The 15,588-nt window shown below is 40.1% G+C and overlaps 1 protein-coding gene across 1 annotated transcript in view; it reads left to right on the top strand.

Annotated features, from left to right (window-relative positions):
• The first annotated feature begins 5,767 nt into the window (after window positions 1–5,767).
• The window catches only part of si:ch211-127i16.2 (probable flavin-containing monoamine oxidase A), a 104,872-nt gene continuing 95,051 nt past the window's right edge, over window positions 5,768–15,588 (top strand). The window contains exons 1-5 of the mRNA XM_063014393.1: window positions 5,768–5,888; window positions 7,354–7,441; window positions 10,271–10,451; window positions 11,188–11,302; window positions 12,272–12,429. Of these exons, the coding sequence (XP_062870463.1) occupies window positions 5,768–5,888; window positions 7,354–7,441; window positions 10,271–10,451; window positions 11,188–11,302; window positions 12,272–12,429 (663 nt within the window). The remainder of the gene's footprint in view (window positions 5,889–7,353; window positions 7,442–10,270; window positions 10,452–11,187; window positions 11,303–12,271; window positions 12,430–15,588) is intronic.

Below are 15,588 nucleotides of genomic sequence, written 5' to 3'. Positions count from 1 at the left end.
ACAAAGAGAACGAGTGAAATTCTTCACAAAAGGTAATCCAAGACGAGGGCCTAGCCCAGAGTAAAGAAGGGGGGTGCGGACGACAAATTGTTTCCTGCCATTTCTGCTATATTAACAGCTGATGGGAACATTGATGGAAGTGGGTGGAAGCTAGTGGGTGGAATATGTGTATTTATACATTGTACATCAGTATATCAAAGAGCTTTTTAAGCATAGGGCAGTGATAGCTCAGTGGTTAAGGTACTTGACTAGTAATCAAAAGGTTGCCGGTTCACACCCCACCACCGCCAAGTTACCACTGTTAGGCCCCTGAGCAAGGCCCTTAACCCTCAATTGCTCACAATTGTAAGTTGCTTTGGATAAAAGTGTCTGCTAAATACCAAAAATTTCCCCCCAGTATAGTGTATATTGTATATATGAGCTTGTGTGTGGTACCCTCTTTACCAGTTGCACTGCTGGGCCACTCGTAACTTTTAACTCTATCTTGTCAAATCATTTTGATCCACATTTGGTCTAGTAGCTTTTTAAAAATGTTTTGTAAATAGGTAATAATTATAAGCAGTTCTAATATTCTGCAAGTGGTTGTGAAAAATTACATAAATGAGTACTGTGTGGGTCATATCATCACTGAGAAGTCTTGTTTTTCTAGCACATTTCTAGATGTATCCAAATTGCTATTTGAATAAAGAACTACACGTATAGAAAAAGAAAGAAAGAAATACATTCATACAAGTCCCATCACAGAGAGATAACACTTAAATGCAAATACATGTCAATATAAATACACACATGCAAACAAGACTGCAAGCCTTCAGTTTGTAAGTACTGCAGGATATAAACAAATTACCTGATTTTCATGCTGCTGAAAGTTTTACTCTGAGCTTTTTATATTTCAGACGCAGAGCCTCGGGTTAGGTTGCTTTCCTGTTGTGACACAGAACATTGTAACTCAGAGCCACATTTCACAGCGTTTAGCTCTTATAACAACACAGAGGCGCCGAGTTTCTCATATATCACACCATTAAAGAGCAGGAATGAGAACACACAGCTTCCTCCTCCAGATTAAGTCTGCATGAATGATTTATAAAGGCGAGAGCTTAGTGTAGCTGTACATGCATTATCACAATAACATTATGAACAAATGTGACACATAAAGAACTATTCTAGCTAGCAATGATGAGAAAAGACAGACCCTTACCTGTCAGGACAGATCTCAGCTAGGTACAGGTGGCTCAGTCAGTCCTCAGACTCTCTCGACCTGCAGTGCCACCTCAGCTCTATAAACAGGAAGAATGGCATGGTGATAGGCTCCACCGGCACAGGTCTCAGGTGACCGGCAGCTCTTACTCAACCCAGTCTTACCACAAAAAAGAGAGGGAACAAATGACAGTGGATCACCGTTCAATAAGAAAACAAACCCTATAATGTGGTAAAGCATTAAAACTGTTTGTTTAGTTAATGTAAGCATTAAAACTAACAATGAACATTTAACTCTACGGTACAACATGAAAAATGAAAGATTTTAAGTGCTAAGAAAGGATAAAAAAGTAAAGGTAACTCAAATTTTAGAAAATTATATGTAAATGAAATTATATACATTTATAATGATACTGTAACTACATTTCTTTTACTGTTATTTAATTATAGAACTGTAATTCAATTGCTATGTTTGCAAATCAATTAAATAACTATAAATGTAATAATACAGCTGTCATGCATGTGATTTATTACTGCAATTACAGTAATAAATAGAGTTACTGTCATTTTAAAACTTGTATTTGCAATTCTGCAACACTCAGTTTTATTATGTATGTAGATTAATTTATTTATTAGGATTTTAACATCATGATTGGTAGAGTTCTGGCTTCAAATTTTCGACACTTAACCTGGATATTGATCCTAATCCTTTAAGAGCGCTTTCTGGTGTCCACCCGGGGCATCAATATCTGTCGCCTCGCAAAAGGTTCTTGCTTTTACCACGTTGTTAGCCAGATGTACCATCCTGCTTAAGTGGAAACATAGTCTCCCACGTACATATGATCTTTGGGTTAGAGAGGTTTTGGCGTGTGTTAGGTTGGAAAAGATAAGATAAAAAGAGAGGCAACAGCGGTACCCTACTGAGCCACCGTGACGGCCATTATATTTATAGAATTACAAATGTACAAATTTATAGTTTGTAATTCTATAACTATAATTTCACAACTGTAATTTTTAAAACATTTTATTGCAATATCTGAGAGTGTAATATTATTATTGCACCTGTGATTCTCTGTATTATATGTAAATGCCTATCCATTCACCACTTCATATAAATGGTCTGAAGCCACCACAAACCACTAGAACAGCATAAAAGTCTCAGTACAAGAAACTCTACTGGAGAAATAGAACACCACATGCCATTTGCATTATTTTTTATTTATTAAATCATTTATGAAGCCCTCATGACTTGTGGTTGGGGACATTCTCATCCTAAAAAGGATAGGACCTTATTAATTGGGTTATTATTCAGAATAACTTTTGTAATTATCTGTACTGAACCTACTCTTATGGATAATTTACAATCAAACCATGTTAGCCAAACCCTATTAGTCTGAGGGTCAAGTATTCAGAACTGTACTGTTCTCTTGGTATAAGCCACACATGCACTCATTTTGTGGAAAAATGGTGAGGAGCTGTCAATAATCAAGGGTTTAAACAAAAATGAAGCAATGGCTTCAAAATAACTTTGATACAGAAATAGAAATGTATTATGAAATACATTTAGAAATAAATAAAATACATAATACATGTAAATCTTAACTTGGCAGTATGGTGGCACAGCTGGTGGAGTCTTGAGGACCTCGGTTTGAGTCTGACTTCTGGTTACGTCAGGTGACGTCAAAAATGCATTTGCATAAAATCTTCTCATGGTTGGTTTTTAAATATGTATATTTTATGCAAATGTTTGTTTGTTTTTAATGAGATTTAAAATAGTTTGTTTTGAACAACAGAGACAGCAGCGCCCCTAGTGGATGATATGCATATTACATATTCCACTTATGCAGTCAATAACAGAATGTAACTGTTGATTTTCTGTTGTTCTTGCATATCACAATTGAACCGTCACACTGACACAAGCTGCTTTTGAACACAGTTTCCAAAATGTTCCTTTGGCTTGCTATGGAAGCGTGTGCCATCTGTGCTCCAATAATGAGTCACTTAAATCATTTCATCCTGCTGTTGTAATCCAAAATTGAGGTCAACGCTGCCTGCTTGGTCTTTTTTTTTTAAATGCCATCTGCACTCCTCGTGCTTCTCAACTTATTTATTTCAGCTTTTCATTTTAATTTGTCACCAATCTATAAATGACACAGCGGTGTAGCTGGAGCCACACAGCTTCGGTGATTCAGGTACGATCCAGCTGGTTTCTCCAATTTCCCCTCTTCATGTAAATAAGAGAGTAACTGTGTGATGCCCTGCAATAAACTGATGCAAGTGTTTTTCTGCCTTATGCTTAGTGTTTCTAAGTTAGGCTCGGAACTCACTGTTCTTTAGTTAATTATACATAAACAACTAAAATAATCCAATCAAAATAAAATAACTGAACATATTTTTACTTGTATTTGTATATATCCTCTGCATTTGACTTTACATTACATACTACATATACACAGACCAGGCATAACATTATGACCACTGACAGGTGAAGTGAATAACAATGATTCTCTCTTCATCACGGCACCTGTTAGTAGGTGGGATATATTAGGCAGCAAGTGAACATTTTATCCTCAAGGTTGATGTGTAAGCGAGTTTGACAAGGACCAAATTGTGATGGCTAGACGACTGGGTCAGTGCATCTCCAAAACTGCAGCTCTTGTGGGGTGTTCCCGGTCTGCAGTGGTCAGTATCTATCAAAAGTGGCCCAAGGAAAAAACAGTGGTAAACCGGCGACAGGGTCATGGGCGGCCAAGGCTCATTGATGCACGTGGGGAGCGAAGGTGAGCTACTGTAGCTCAAATTGCTGAAGAAGTTAATGCTGGTTCTGATAGAAAGGTGTCAGAATACACAGTGCGTCACAGTTTGTTAGTCAGTCAGAGTGCCCATGCTGACCCCTGTCAACCGTCGAAAGCGCCAACAATGGGCACGTGAGCATCAAAACTGGACCACAGAGCAATGGAAGATGGTGGCCTGGTCTGATGAATCACACTTTCTTTTACATCACGTGGATGGCCGGGTGCGTGTGTTATGCCTGTTCGGGGTGTGTATATATTTATATATAGTATTTGGTTGTAACTGTCATACTGCTGTATAGCAGTAATTGAATTACATATTCAATATTTGACTTTTTTTTTTTTTACTTTATTATACTTTATTTTTTTTACTCTACTTAGTGTGCTGGAGCTGCTCCCCATGGGGATCAATAAAGGAATCTTATCTTATATGTATTTGTTACATTTATTTAGTCTTTAATTCATTCATTAATTGATTGATTTGTACTCACTATTTATTCAGGTCAGTGTCATGGTTTAGTCTGGCACCACCCAGAAGCACTGCAAGCAAGCTAAATTTGACCCCGGACATGATTCGGGCATTCACAAAGACTCACACACACCCATTTACACACACTTAGGAACTTAGAATTTAGAACAGCATTTTTGGATGGTTCCCTGGATCTAGAAGTATGCAGGAACCCCACATCCAACAATAATTTTATTTGTTTTTCTCCCCTTTTTCTCCCGACTTTTAGTGTATCCAATTCCCCAACTGCATTATGCTTCCTCTTTCCTGATGTTAATCTCCACCCTGATTGAGGAGAGTGAGACTGACACACACCCCCGACACGTGAGCAGTACCCGAATGCATCTTTTCACCTGCACGAGACGAGTTCATATGTGGATCAGCCCTGTGAACAGAGAGCCACACCCAGATCAATGCATTATTCCTCGACCCTGTGCAGGCACCATCAATCAGCCAGCAGAGGTTGTAATTACATCAGTTATGAGGAGTCCCTATCCGGCTCCCACCCTGTATGAACAACAGCCAATCGTTGTTCACGTAGGCGTCCAGCCCAGCCGGATGACAGAGCTGAGTTTCGAACCGATGAGTGTTTTACCGCTGCGCCACTTCCAACAATGATTTTTTGCTGTGTGTTGTTGAAGCAGGATTGCAATGTCTAAACAGGGCAGTGATAGCTCAGTGGTTAAGGTACTGGACTAGTAATCAAAAGGTTGCTGGTTCAAGCCCCACCACCGCCAAGTTGCCACTGTTGGGCACCTGAGCAAGGCCCTTAACCCTCAAATTGTGTTCAATCATACCTGTAAGTCGCTTTGGATAAAAGCGTCTGCTAAATGCCGTAAATGTAAATATACACAGTAATATTTATAGTTTTATGTAGTTAATACAACCATCCAGCTTACAATTGCACTATCAGTGCTCAGTAATGTTGCATGAAACCAGAACTGCCCAGTCAAACCAGTAAAAGAACAAAATACGCTGCAAAATCCAGCCTAGGACTTCTAGCTTTTTCCCCACAAGGGTTAAACTCACTGAACTTCTTTTTTCCATTATTTCTTAATCATTGTAGATTATTTTCAAGCTCTAACTAATCATGTGTGAGATAAGAGCAGTTCTATAGGCATGCAGGGAGTGTACAGGGTTAAATGAGCCTCCCAGGTCGAACAGGCGGACTTTCATCTCCAGTCTGTTTCACTAACGATAAAACTACACACAGAGATCAGCTGAATTAAAGTTTTTCAGCACTGTAATTCGAATAAATCTAGTATCAGAGATGTGTGAGGAGTCCGTGTGTGATGTGGTGGTGGTGGGAGCAGGTTTATCAGGACTCAGTGCTGCTCGGTATCTGAAACAGAGAAACACGCAGCTCAGCGTAGTAGTCCTGGAGGCTAAAGGTGCGTTCACTGTACACTTCTATTCACGGTGCATTACTGTATAGCGACTTCTAACACATGATCTAAAGAGAACCTAATCAGGATGAGGATTGCAGTTTGAGCACTGCGAACCTCCAGCTTGTCACCTGTAGTTACGGTCTATATAGAGTTTGGCATGTTTTCCAGTAAGTGAATCAACTAATGCAAATTGCCGATAGAAAAAAAGTGAACGTGTAATGATCCTCTTGCACAGGGGTGCCCATACTTTCGTGGCTAGAGATCTACTATTTCAGTCGACAGGTCATCGCGATCTACTTTTTAAGGTTAAAGCTTTTTAAGATATTCAGCATTACAGGACAAGCGACTGAAAAATCACACTAACCTTATTCTAATGATTTACACTGAATGGTATCAGCAGGTTAGTGTAGTCTGGACAGTAGCTGCTGATGCCAAGTCTCAAGAAGGCTTCCAAGTGTTCATCAGTAAGGGTGGACTGATATTTAGACTTAATTATTTTCAAGTGGAAAAGGCTGATTCACACAAGTAGGTTGATCCAAAAATGCTGTCAAATATGTGGCACATTTTCTTATGTTTGGATGTTTTTCCTCAGCCAGCAAGTTCCAAAATCGTCCAGCAGAGGCGCTTGACTTAATATGAATGTCAGATTGTAGGGTTAAAATTTCTGTATGTAACATTATTACTCTCCGCCAGCTTCTTCCACGTATGAACGAAGCAGCCGTCTTTGAATCGAACCGTTTTGGTTTCTTGGTGCTTGGTTGTGCACTCATCTTCACAAACAGTGGAGGTTACAAAAGGAAAAATGCTAAAATGGCGCAAACTGGCTACTGATGAATGAAAACCTTCTAGATTAGCAGTGCTTCAGGAGGGCTGAGGCGTGGCTGTGGTAACAAACCATGAATTAAAGAAACAGTGGCCACATTTCATGTCAATCATGTTGACCTGTTTGAATGAGGCGCGATCTACCAGCCTGCAATGTAAGATCAATGTATTGGGCACCCAATTTCTAGGGACTTTTTTCCCTTTCTTTTGAATAGTAATAATAGTACTTAAATTTTGAATGATATTGTGGCATGGCAACTACTGTTGTTATAGCACGCTGAAATCTTGGGTGCAATTTGTGTTTCTGGGTACTGTGTAAAGTTTGACAGATATGTTCTCCTCTGTCTTTGTTGCTAATACCAATTACCCTAAAGTAAACCCATAACCATAAAACATGCAAGTAGGCCAACTGGGTGCACTACATTGTCTTTAGGTTTGAGTAAGTATAATACATTTGTACCCTGTCCAGGAGGTGGATAGACCCACCAGGACCTGATAAAAATGCAACACTTATAGATGATGAATTGTAAGTGATCAAGCTCCATTGATCAAGCCCGTAGAACTCATTAGGGGCTTGATCAATGGTTTTTAAAAGAGGTATGACACAATTGTACTAGATCTTAATTGTTTAATCTTTGTTTAACAGGGCGAGTAGGGGGTCGGACGTTGACTCAACAACTGCCAGCTGCTCATGGCACTGACACCTGGGACATGGGGGGACAGTGGGTGGGCAGGTAAGCTTACAGTAGTTGGCTTTTGTTTTTAAGACTTAACAAATGCTATGTCATTTAATAAAACTGAAGTTTCTTCTTCACAAAAGTATTCAGACCCTTTGCTGTGGCACTTCAGATAGCTGTCAGGGGCATCTTGTTTGCTGTGATTATAATAAACGGGTTTATAAGGGCACATAATTTTTTATTGCCTAGTCAGGACAAAAACCAAACCCTGATGAATCATGGCACAACCTTAAACCTTTTTAGAGTTGCCAAGTTGGGCATCAGGGCAAGAAGTGCCTTGGTCTGGGAGGAAAGATAGAACCCAGTGGTCAATATAAAAGGGCTCCAAAAGTCCAGTATAGACTTTTATGGCAGAGAGGCAAGACAGATGCCACTGATTAGTACATGGGATCTGACAGCTTGCATGGTTTTCCTGGCTAATGCCACGCCTATGGTAAAACATAGTGGTTTATGCTGTGTGGTGCTTCTTTGTGGGAGGAGCAGGTTGACTGATGAGAATTAAGGGGTGGATGAATACAGACAAATACAGGAAGTATTTTAACATGACAAAGCATACAGTCAAAACGGCACTGTAGTGGATTTAGGTGGTCCAGTCAAAGCCCAGATTCAGACCCCATCACAGGTAATTGTGACATAAATGTGAGTTTTTGGCAGGAACTAGAATACAGGAAATATAGTCTTAGTTCCACTGATAAGTTTGGTGGCAGACCTGGAATCTTTTGAGGCTATATGTCATTTGAAGACCCTAAAATCCTTTATAAGACACATGGCATTATGAACTTCTTAAAGTACTCGGTGATAATAAATGAAAATCTGGCTGCCTCTGCCAGGAAGAAAATAATGTGGTCATGGCTGGTGTGTTTATGTTCCCTAAGAGAGGTCGCACACAAGACTTACAGTAATGCATGGCTGCCAATAAATCACAGCATTTTATTACCTCTACCAGAGATGCAAATAATGCAGGAACTGATTGTAGATGTAGTAAACAGTGGGTAGAGTTCCAGACACTTCAGTGCTCATTGTAGAGGCAGTGCAAAGACAGTTGGAGGAAAAGCTTTCAGTTCAGTTCATACTGGTGTCGGGGGGCAGTGGGATGTTGAGAGGTTCGACTGCCTGAGGAAAAAAAGCTGTTGCAATACCTTTCACCCACTGGCAGGTTGGTGAAAACCAAACGTGAATCCAGCATGTGAGCCGGAGTTCAGGACTGTCTGATTTTATGCTCTATCTGAGACACAAGATTAGCTGTTGCATAAGATATTGTTCCTGGTTCATTGTTTATCAAATACAGCGACCATATAGATGTACTTTGTACATTTGTACATACTACTCTAAAGAACATGTAGTGTCTTATACTTCTTTTATATACACCATAGACTGTTGCATTACTGTTCCAACTGTTGCGGTTTGAATTACAAGGGGGATTACAGAGGGGACCCCCCTAAAAGAGGTAAAAAACAACAGACCAGGGGATCGTTAGTTAGCTAAACTGTAACTTTAGGCAAAACTCAGAAACTAGCTGATGTTAGCAGTCATTGATATGCAGTTGACACAATTTATTTCAGAAGCTCGAAAGCAATAAAGTGTATTAAATGAGCGTGATATCTAATGAGGACGCTACCAATAATGGGAGTAAAGGCAGGCAGACGAGATGAGCATTGGCATGGTCCACTTTAGGGGTGTCTGAAATCATATTTTTTCCAGACAGGGATATGGGAAATATACAGTATATATCTCTATCTATCTGTCTGTCTATCTCTCTCTCTCTCTCTCCATCCATCCATCCATCCATCCATCCATCCATTTATCCATCCATCCATCCATCCATCCATCCATCCAACTATCTATCTATCTATCTATCTATCTATCTATCTATCTATCTATCTATCTATCTATCTATCTGTCTGTCTGTCTGTCTGTCTGTCTGTCTGTCTGTCTGTCTGTCTGTCTGTCTGTCTGTCTGTCTGTCTGTCTGTCTGTCTGCTTGTCTGTCTGTCCGTCCGTCCGCCCGCCCGCCCGCCCGCCTGCTTGTCTGTCTGTCTGTCTGTCTGTCTGTCTCTACTTATGCAAAAGTTTGGACACTCCTAAGATCTGTTATGTTGATTTTCTACACATTTACATTCACAATTTCATTAAATAGTGTTTCATTTAACAAAAGAAAAACAAAATGTAAATGAGACGTGCAAAGTTAATGGCACATTTCATATTTCATGTTACATTCAGCAAATACATCAAATTGTGCACAAACAATTAAACATAATGGCATATTTAAGTTTGTACTCTTTAGATGACTCACTCAAAAATGAGCAATCCAAAGGTAGAGAAGATACAGAAGTTACCTTGATTAAACTACTCCTTGATTAAAAAGCAATTAGACAGTTTAGTATTTTTATTTTTGAGACTGTAAACGTAGATAACAAGTCCTGCGCTGCAACAGATAAAGAGTATTTATATTAAGTGTTTACCTACAGAGTGCAAATATAAATTAAGTGTACCTGATATTGGCAGCTCAGTGTCTTATTTGTCTGCTTTAAGTCTAAACCCACACATAGAGCTGCTATTCATTCAACCATTTGGAAATTGGATGTTTATGGCACTTGTCCAGTTGCTGTATTATTAGCCGACCACTTTCAGCAACGCTTTTACAGAAATGAATCATAAAAGCCAGTATGATACTCAAGAAACGAGACATTCACTTATCCACTCTGATAAGAAACCTAGGGTTTTTTGTTTGTTTCAGTTGCATAACAAACAATTTTGTGATTTACTTGTTTATTTATTGGGACGTTTGAAAAGGTGCTGCAACAGTTTCTTGCTTCTTTTGTGCAGCTCACAAACCCATGTTATGGAGCTTATAAAGGAGCTCAGCCTGGAGGTGTACCCTCAGTTCACAGAGGGCAAGAAGGTTCACAGTGTGGGTGGTGCCAATGCTAAAATAAGCACCTACACATCAAGCATCCCTTCATACTCACCGCTGGTGCTGCTGGACTTTGCACAGTTCCTCTGGAAGGTACCTGCTACCACTATCAATCAATGAAATTAATCTTTCCCTCATATTTGCCTTCAAATGAACTCATTTTCGAATAGTGTTTAATCATGGGCTATTAAAACAGCATTCATATACTGTTTAATGTGTGAAAAGAGTATTTATCAGGTAAAACTTAGAAACTAGCTGATGTCAGCAGTCATTAATATGCAGTTGACACAATCTAATTCAGAAACTGAAAAGCAATAAAGTGTATTAAATAAGCTCGATATATAATGAAGATGCGACCATTAATGGGAGTGAAGGCAGGCAGACGAGACTAGATCCAGCAGCTTATGTCTGACCATCTAGATTCTATACAGTACAAGTTTGGGTTTCTTCCTGACCTTGGCATAGACAGCACTGGTCCATGTATCAAACTAGCCCTGTCAATCATGTTGATAAGCTTCTTGAACTGCTTTGCAGGAACGGTGCGATGTACCCTCCAAAAAGTAGGACACATATTTGCATTTGTGGCAGAAGCTTTTAAGTAACTTACAATTATGACTGAACACGATTTGGGCAATTGAGGGTTAAGAGCCTTGCTTAGGGGGCCAATAGTGGCAACTTGGCAGTGGTGGCAGGGGCTTGAACCAGCAAACTTCTGATTACTAGTCCAGTACCTTAACCACTGAGCTACCTTGCCCATGTAATTTATGTTATAGACTTAAATTAGGATCTGATTACAATATATAGAATAAACATGCTGCTTTATTTTCAGGTCCAGCGTCTCTGTAAGAGCGTGTGCGTGGAGGAGCCAATGAGGACACCCAATGCCCAGCAGCTGGATAGCATGACCCTGCAGTCCTACATGGATAAGAACATCTGGACCGCTCGTAAGCGTTTAGCACTAATCCTGTTTTTGTACCATTTCACTGTTGATGCTCTGACTCCTTATTTTACTTCTGAATAAATTCTAAATGTTTCTCTTTCACATTATACGTTACACGCCTGCGTTCATTTACATTTAAACCTTTACAGCAGAGCGAGGCTGCTGATTAGTCGCATTATAGCTTAGTCTAGCTCATTACCTAAATATAATCAAAATGATACCTGAACAAAGGAAGAAATGAGGGGAGAAACAAACAAACACAGGCAGGGACTGGAAAAAAGGAAAAGAAATAATGAAGGTATGTACTGTAGTAAAAACCGATTAAAGTAAATGATAAAAATGAAGTAAACAAAACAGGTAAACAAATAAACAAAAGTAAATAAAGGAAGAATGTAGATAAGGCAATTAATAAATACAGAACGATAAAAATTAAGCAAGACAGGAAAAAGGGTGTGTGCCTTGTGGCCATTGAAAAGCTGGGATAGGCTCCAGCACAACATACAGTGAATAAATGAATGAATGAATGAATGAATTTAGTTAATGTCTGTTAAACCTACAGTGTAGCTTTGTGTTGGATGAAGCACTATTGTGTTCACTTTTATTTATATTCTGGAAATAATTTGGAATTTTTGGAAACTTGGGACGGTGCTAAATAAGATAGGAATGTTTTTATTAAATGATTTTGGAAATATCCAAGATGTTATCATGATCGGCTATAAAGGAGCATTAACAAAAGGAGGGTCAAGGTTAGACACTATACAAAAAAACAGTTAAAGAACAACTTTGACTAATGCATGTTTGCAAAGAGTTGAGGGCTTTACCTTCTACAGTCCATTATATTATCAAAAGATTGGACAAAGAAGTATCCAGAAGAATTGAAACAGAAAAATTCCGGGAGCATCGATCAACACATGCTTTTGTAATGAATAAAACCACACAGGCTCATCATTTATATTCTGTGCTGTACCTGCAGAACTGAAGGAGGAACTGGGCCTGAGTAGCCGCTCTGTATTCGGGATGGAACCGTCTCAGCTCTCCTTCCTGTACTTTCTTATGTACAGCGCGGCAGCAGGAGGCGTGCTGAAGCTGCTGGAGACCTCGCCGGGGTCGGCGCAGGAGTTCAGGGTCAAGGTAAGACAGTGAGATATGAGAGGATGAATAAGTGAGAGAGAAGAGGAGCAGAGGAGATGAGAGAATCAATGGGGTGGATAATGAAAAGCCTGGTCAGCCATCCATGAATATCAGACGCCGTGCGTCAGAAAAAACACAACGACGGTCGGATGAGATGAAGATACTGTAGCCGCAGCGATGAGCTGGCAGTCACCACAGTGTGTCTGAGCGGTTTTATGTAAGCGATAAAAGGGAAGGGTGCTGTTATACAGTGAGGGGGACAAGTATATAAGCCCTTATGCTTTTTACATTCATTAATCAGCTATATATTTATATATAATTAATTCCAAAAAAGTTAAATCGGTAAGTAAAATGCAAAGAAACAGAATGCAGTGATTTGGGAACTTACAAGTATTTATTTATTTAATAGAGAAAGCTGCACAATCTTTGACAATATACACTAAAATAATAAATGATGCCAAAAAACTTGGGACCGGGCAAAATAAGATTGGATTTTTTAAAATATTGATTAAAAAAGCCTGTTTTGGAAATGTCCACAGATGCTATCATGATTGGCTATTAAAGGAGCATTAGGGATATTCCGCTAGCACACCAGCGCAGAGATTCTGAACTCCTCTGTTCGAAACTCGCCGTTGCCACCGGTCGGCTGGGCGCCATCTAGCGGGCATAATGGGCAGTGCCTGCAGCAGACACGTCTCTGCTAGGGTGGGATGACGAGACTATTTGGGTGGGGGCTTAAAAAAAAACACTGTGTAAAGACCCTGATTAGCAGATAGAGAGGTGCCTGTGCAGACTGCATTGGTGAAAAAGGGTTCTGTTGGGGCTGCACGTGGGTCGAAGAAGGCGTGAGCAGCAATATACCCACCTCGCCTGCAATCAGGGATGCCCAGCAGCGAAAGACAAATAGACTACGCATAAATAAAATAGAAAAAAAGGAGCATTAACAGGTCATTAACAAGCAAGGAGGGTCAGGGTTGGCCACTATACAAAAAAAAAACAGTTGAAGAATGACTTCCTAATGCATGTTTGCAAGGAATTAAGGGCTTCACCTTCTACAGTCCATGATATTATCAAAAGATTGGAAAAAGAAATCTTAGCCAGCAGAAAAAAATACTGGGAGCATTGATCAACACTGCAGTGAAAATATAATCACATGAGCTTGTAATGCTTTGGAAACTCTAGACAGTAAACGCAATATAAAGACAAGACGATGTCAGGCCACGTTCTGTATGTGCTACATGCCTGTAATTCCTTTTTCACATTCAGTTACAAGGGGCAATTAAGAGTACCAAGGTACCAACTGCTATTTTGGGATGTGGGAGGAAATGAGAGTAAAGAAAACTCTTAGAAATTTACAGATTTTGCCCACATCTAGCAAGCAGGGTGGTTTAACTGCACAGGAATGGCACAAACATAATCCGCGTGACAGATGTAAACCTAAACTGCAGCCTCATTACAGAAAGCCAACATGCAATGTAAACAAAACAACATTTACATAAAGCAAAAGTTATTTTGGAAACAAGTGTGATGAAATGTGGGTTCCCGGGGGCGAAAAAGAGCTGCAGCTTCTACTTTTTACTCTGCAGCCTTTATCTGTGGGAATTTGTGCCAGGCGCTGATGCTGGACAAGAAAATCTGGCTCTAAATCGACTTTTATTTCACCCTAAATGCATGTTCTCTCTGTGTCCATGTGGGTTTCTTCCAGGTGCTCTGGTTTCCTCCTACAGTACAAAAACATGCAGTCAGGTTTACTGGAGCTACTAAAATTGCCCTAAGTGTGTGTATTTGTGTGTGTGGCAACCCTTCCAGGATGTTTCCTTGCTTTCGCCCAATGAATCTGACCCTCTGCAACCCTGACCAGGATAAACTGGTTTTAAAACAGACTATGAATGAACGAATGATTTATACTATAGAACGTATTTCCATACACTTGTTAGCAATGGGTGTGGCCTGAAACACCCAAACTCAACATTTAAGAAGGGTGTCCATATGCTTTTGGCCATATATTTGCATTACACCTCATAAATAAACAAAAAAAGCTTATTTGGCTCAGAGTGTCCAGCTTTTACTTGAGTGGTGTAAGACCAATGTTACCCGCCGTAGCATCCTGCAGCCCAAACCTCCTCATAAATTTTTAATTAGGCCTAATGCCCGAAATAATTGCACTCTAACACCGCTGTGCCCCCTAACACCCTCCCTCTGGTTGGCTTGTTAGGAATTAGAAGCATTAGCGTGGATCAGATTTGGGATTCAGGAGAAGCCTGAGTGAGGAGAGGATTATCCGGGCGCTACACCAGCCGCTGGTGACTTTCTAATTGGCTTCTCAGCACCTCGTACCTATTAATCAGCCAGCTGTGCCCAGGCGGGATTAAATAATGACATGTGATGATGAACATGTGGCACATGGCACTGCTCTGTTCAGTACTGGCTGCTCATTACTGCAATGAACTGGAGTATTCGCATTACATCCATTACATCCCAGTCCATCGCAGGGCAGACACATATACATACACCCATTCACCTATAGGGCAATTCAGTGTCTCCAGTTAACCTGACTGCATGTTTTTGTACTGTGGGAGGAAACCGGAGCTCCCGGAGGAAACCCACGCAGACACGGAGAACATGCAAACTCCACACAGAAAGGACCCGGACCGCCCCGCTTGGGGATCGAACCCAGGACCTTCTTGCTGTGAGGCAAGTGTCACATTACAACCACAAACATAAATATATTTCACTGGAATTTAATGTGAAAGACCAACACAAAGTGTTATACAATTGTGAAGTGGAACGAAAGTTATACATGATTCAAAACATTTTTTACAAATAAAAAACTGAAAAGTGCGGTGTGCAAAAGTATCCAGCCCCCCTGAGCATCAATACTTTGTGGAACCACCTTTTGCTGCAATTACAGCTGCAAGTCTTTTAGGGTATGTCTCCACCAGCTTTGCACATCTAGTGACTGACATTTTTGCCCATTCTTCTTTGCAAAACAGCTCAAGCTCAGTCAGATTAGATGGAGAGCGTTTGTGAACAGCAGTTTTCAGATCTTGCCACAAATTCTCGATTGGGTTTAGGTCTGGACTTTGACTGGGCCATTCTAACACATGAATATGTTTTGTTTTAAACCATTCCATTGTAGCCCTGGCTTTATGTTTAGGG

This window comes from Trichomycterus rosablanca, chromosome 18 (genome assembly GCF_030014385.1).
Source record: "Trichomycterus rosablanca isolate fTriRos1 chromosome 18, fTriRos1.hap1, whole genome shotgun sequence".
NCBI lineage: Eukaryota > Metazoa > Chordata > Actinopteri > Siluriformes > Trichomycteridae > Trichomycterus > Trichomycterus rosablanca.
Note: the sequence above shows the minus strand (reverse complement) of the source record. Positions and strands in the feature narration are given on the sequence as shown.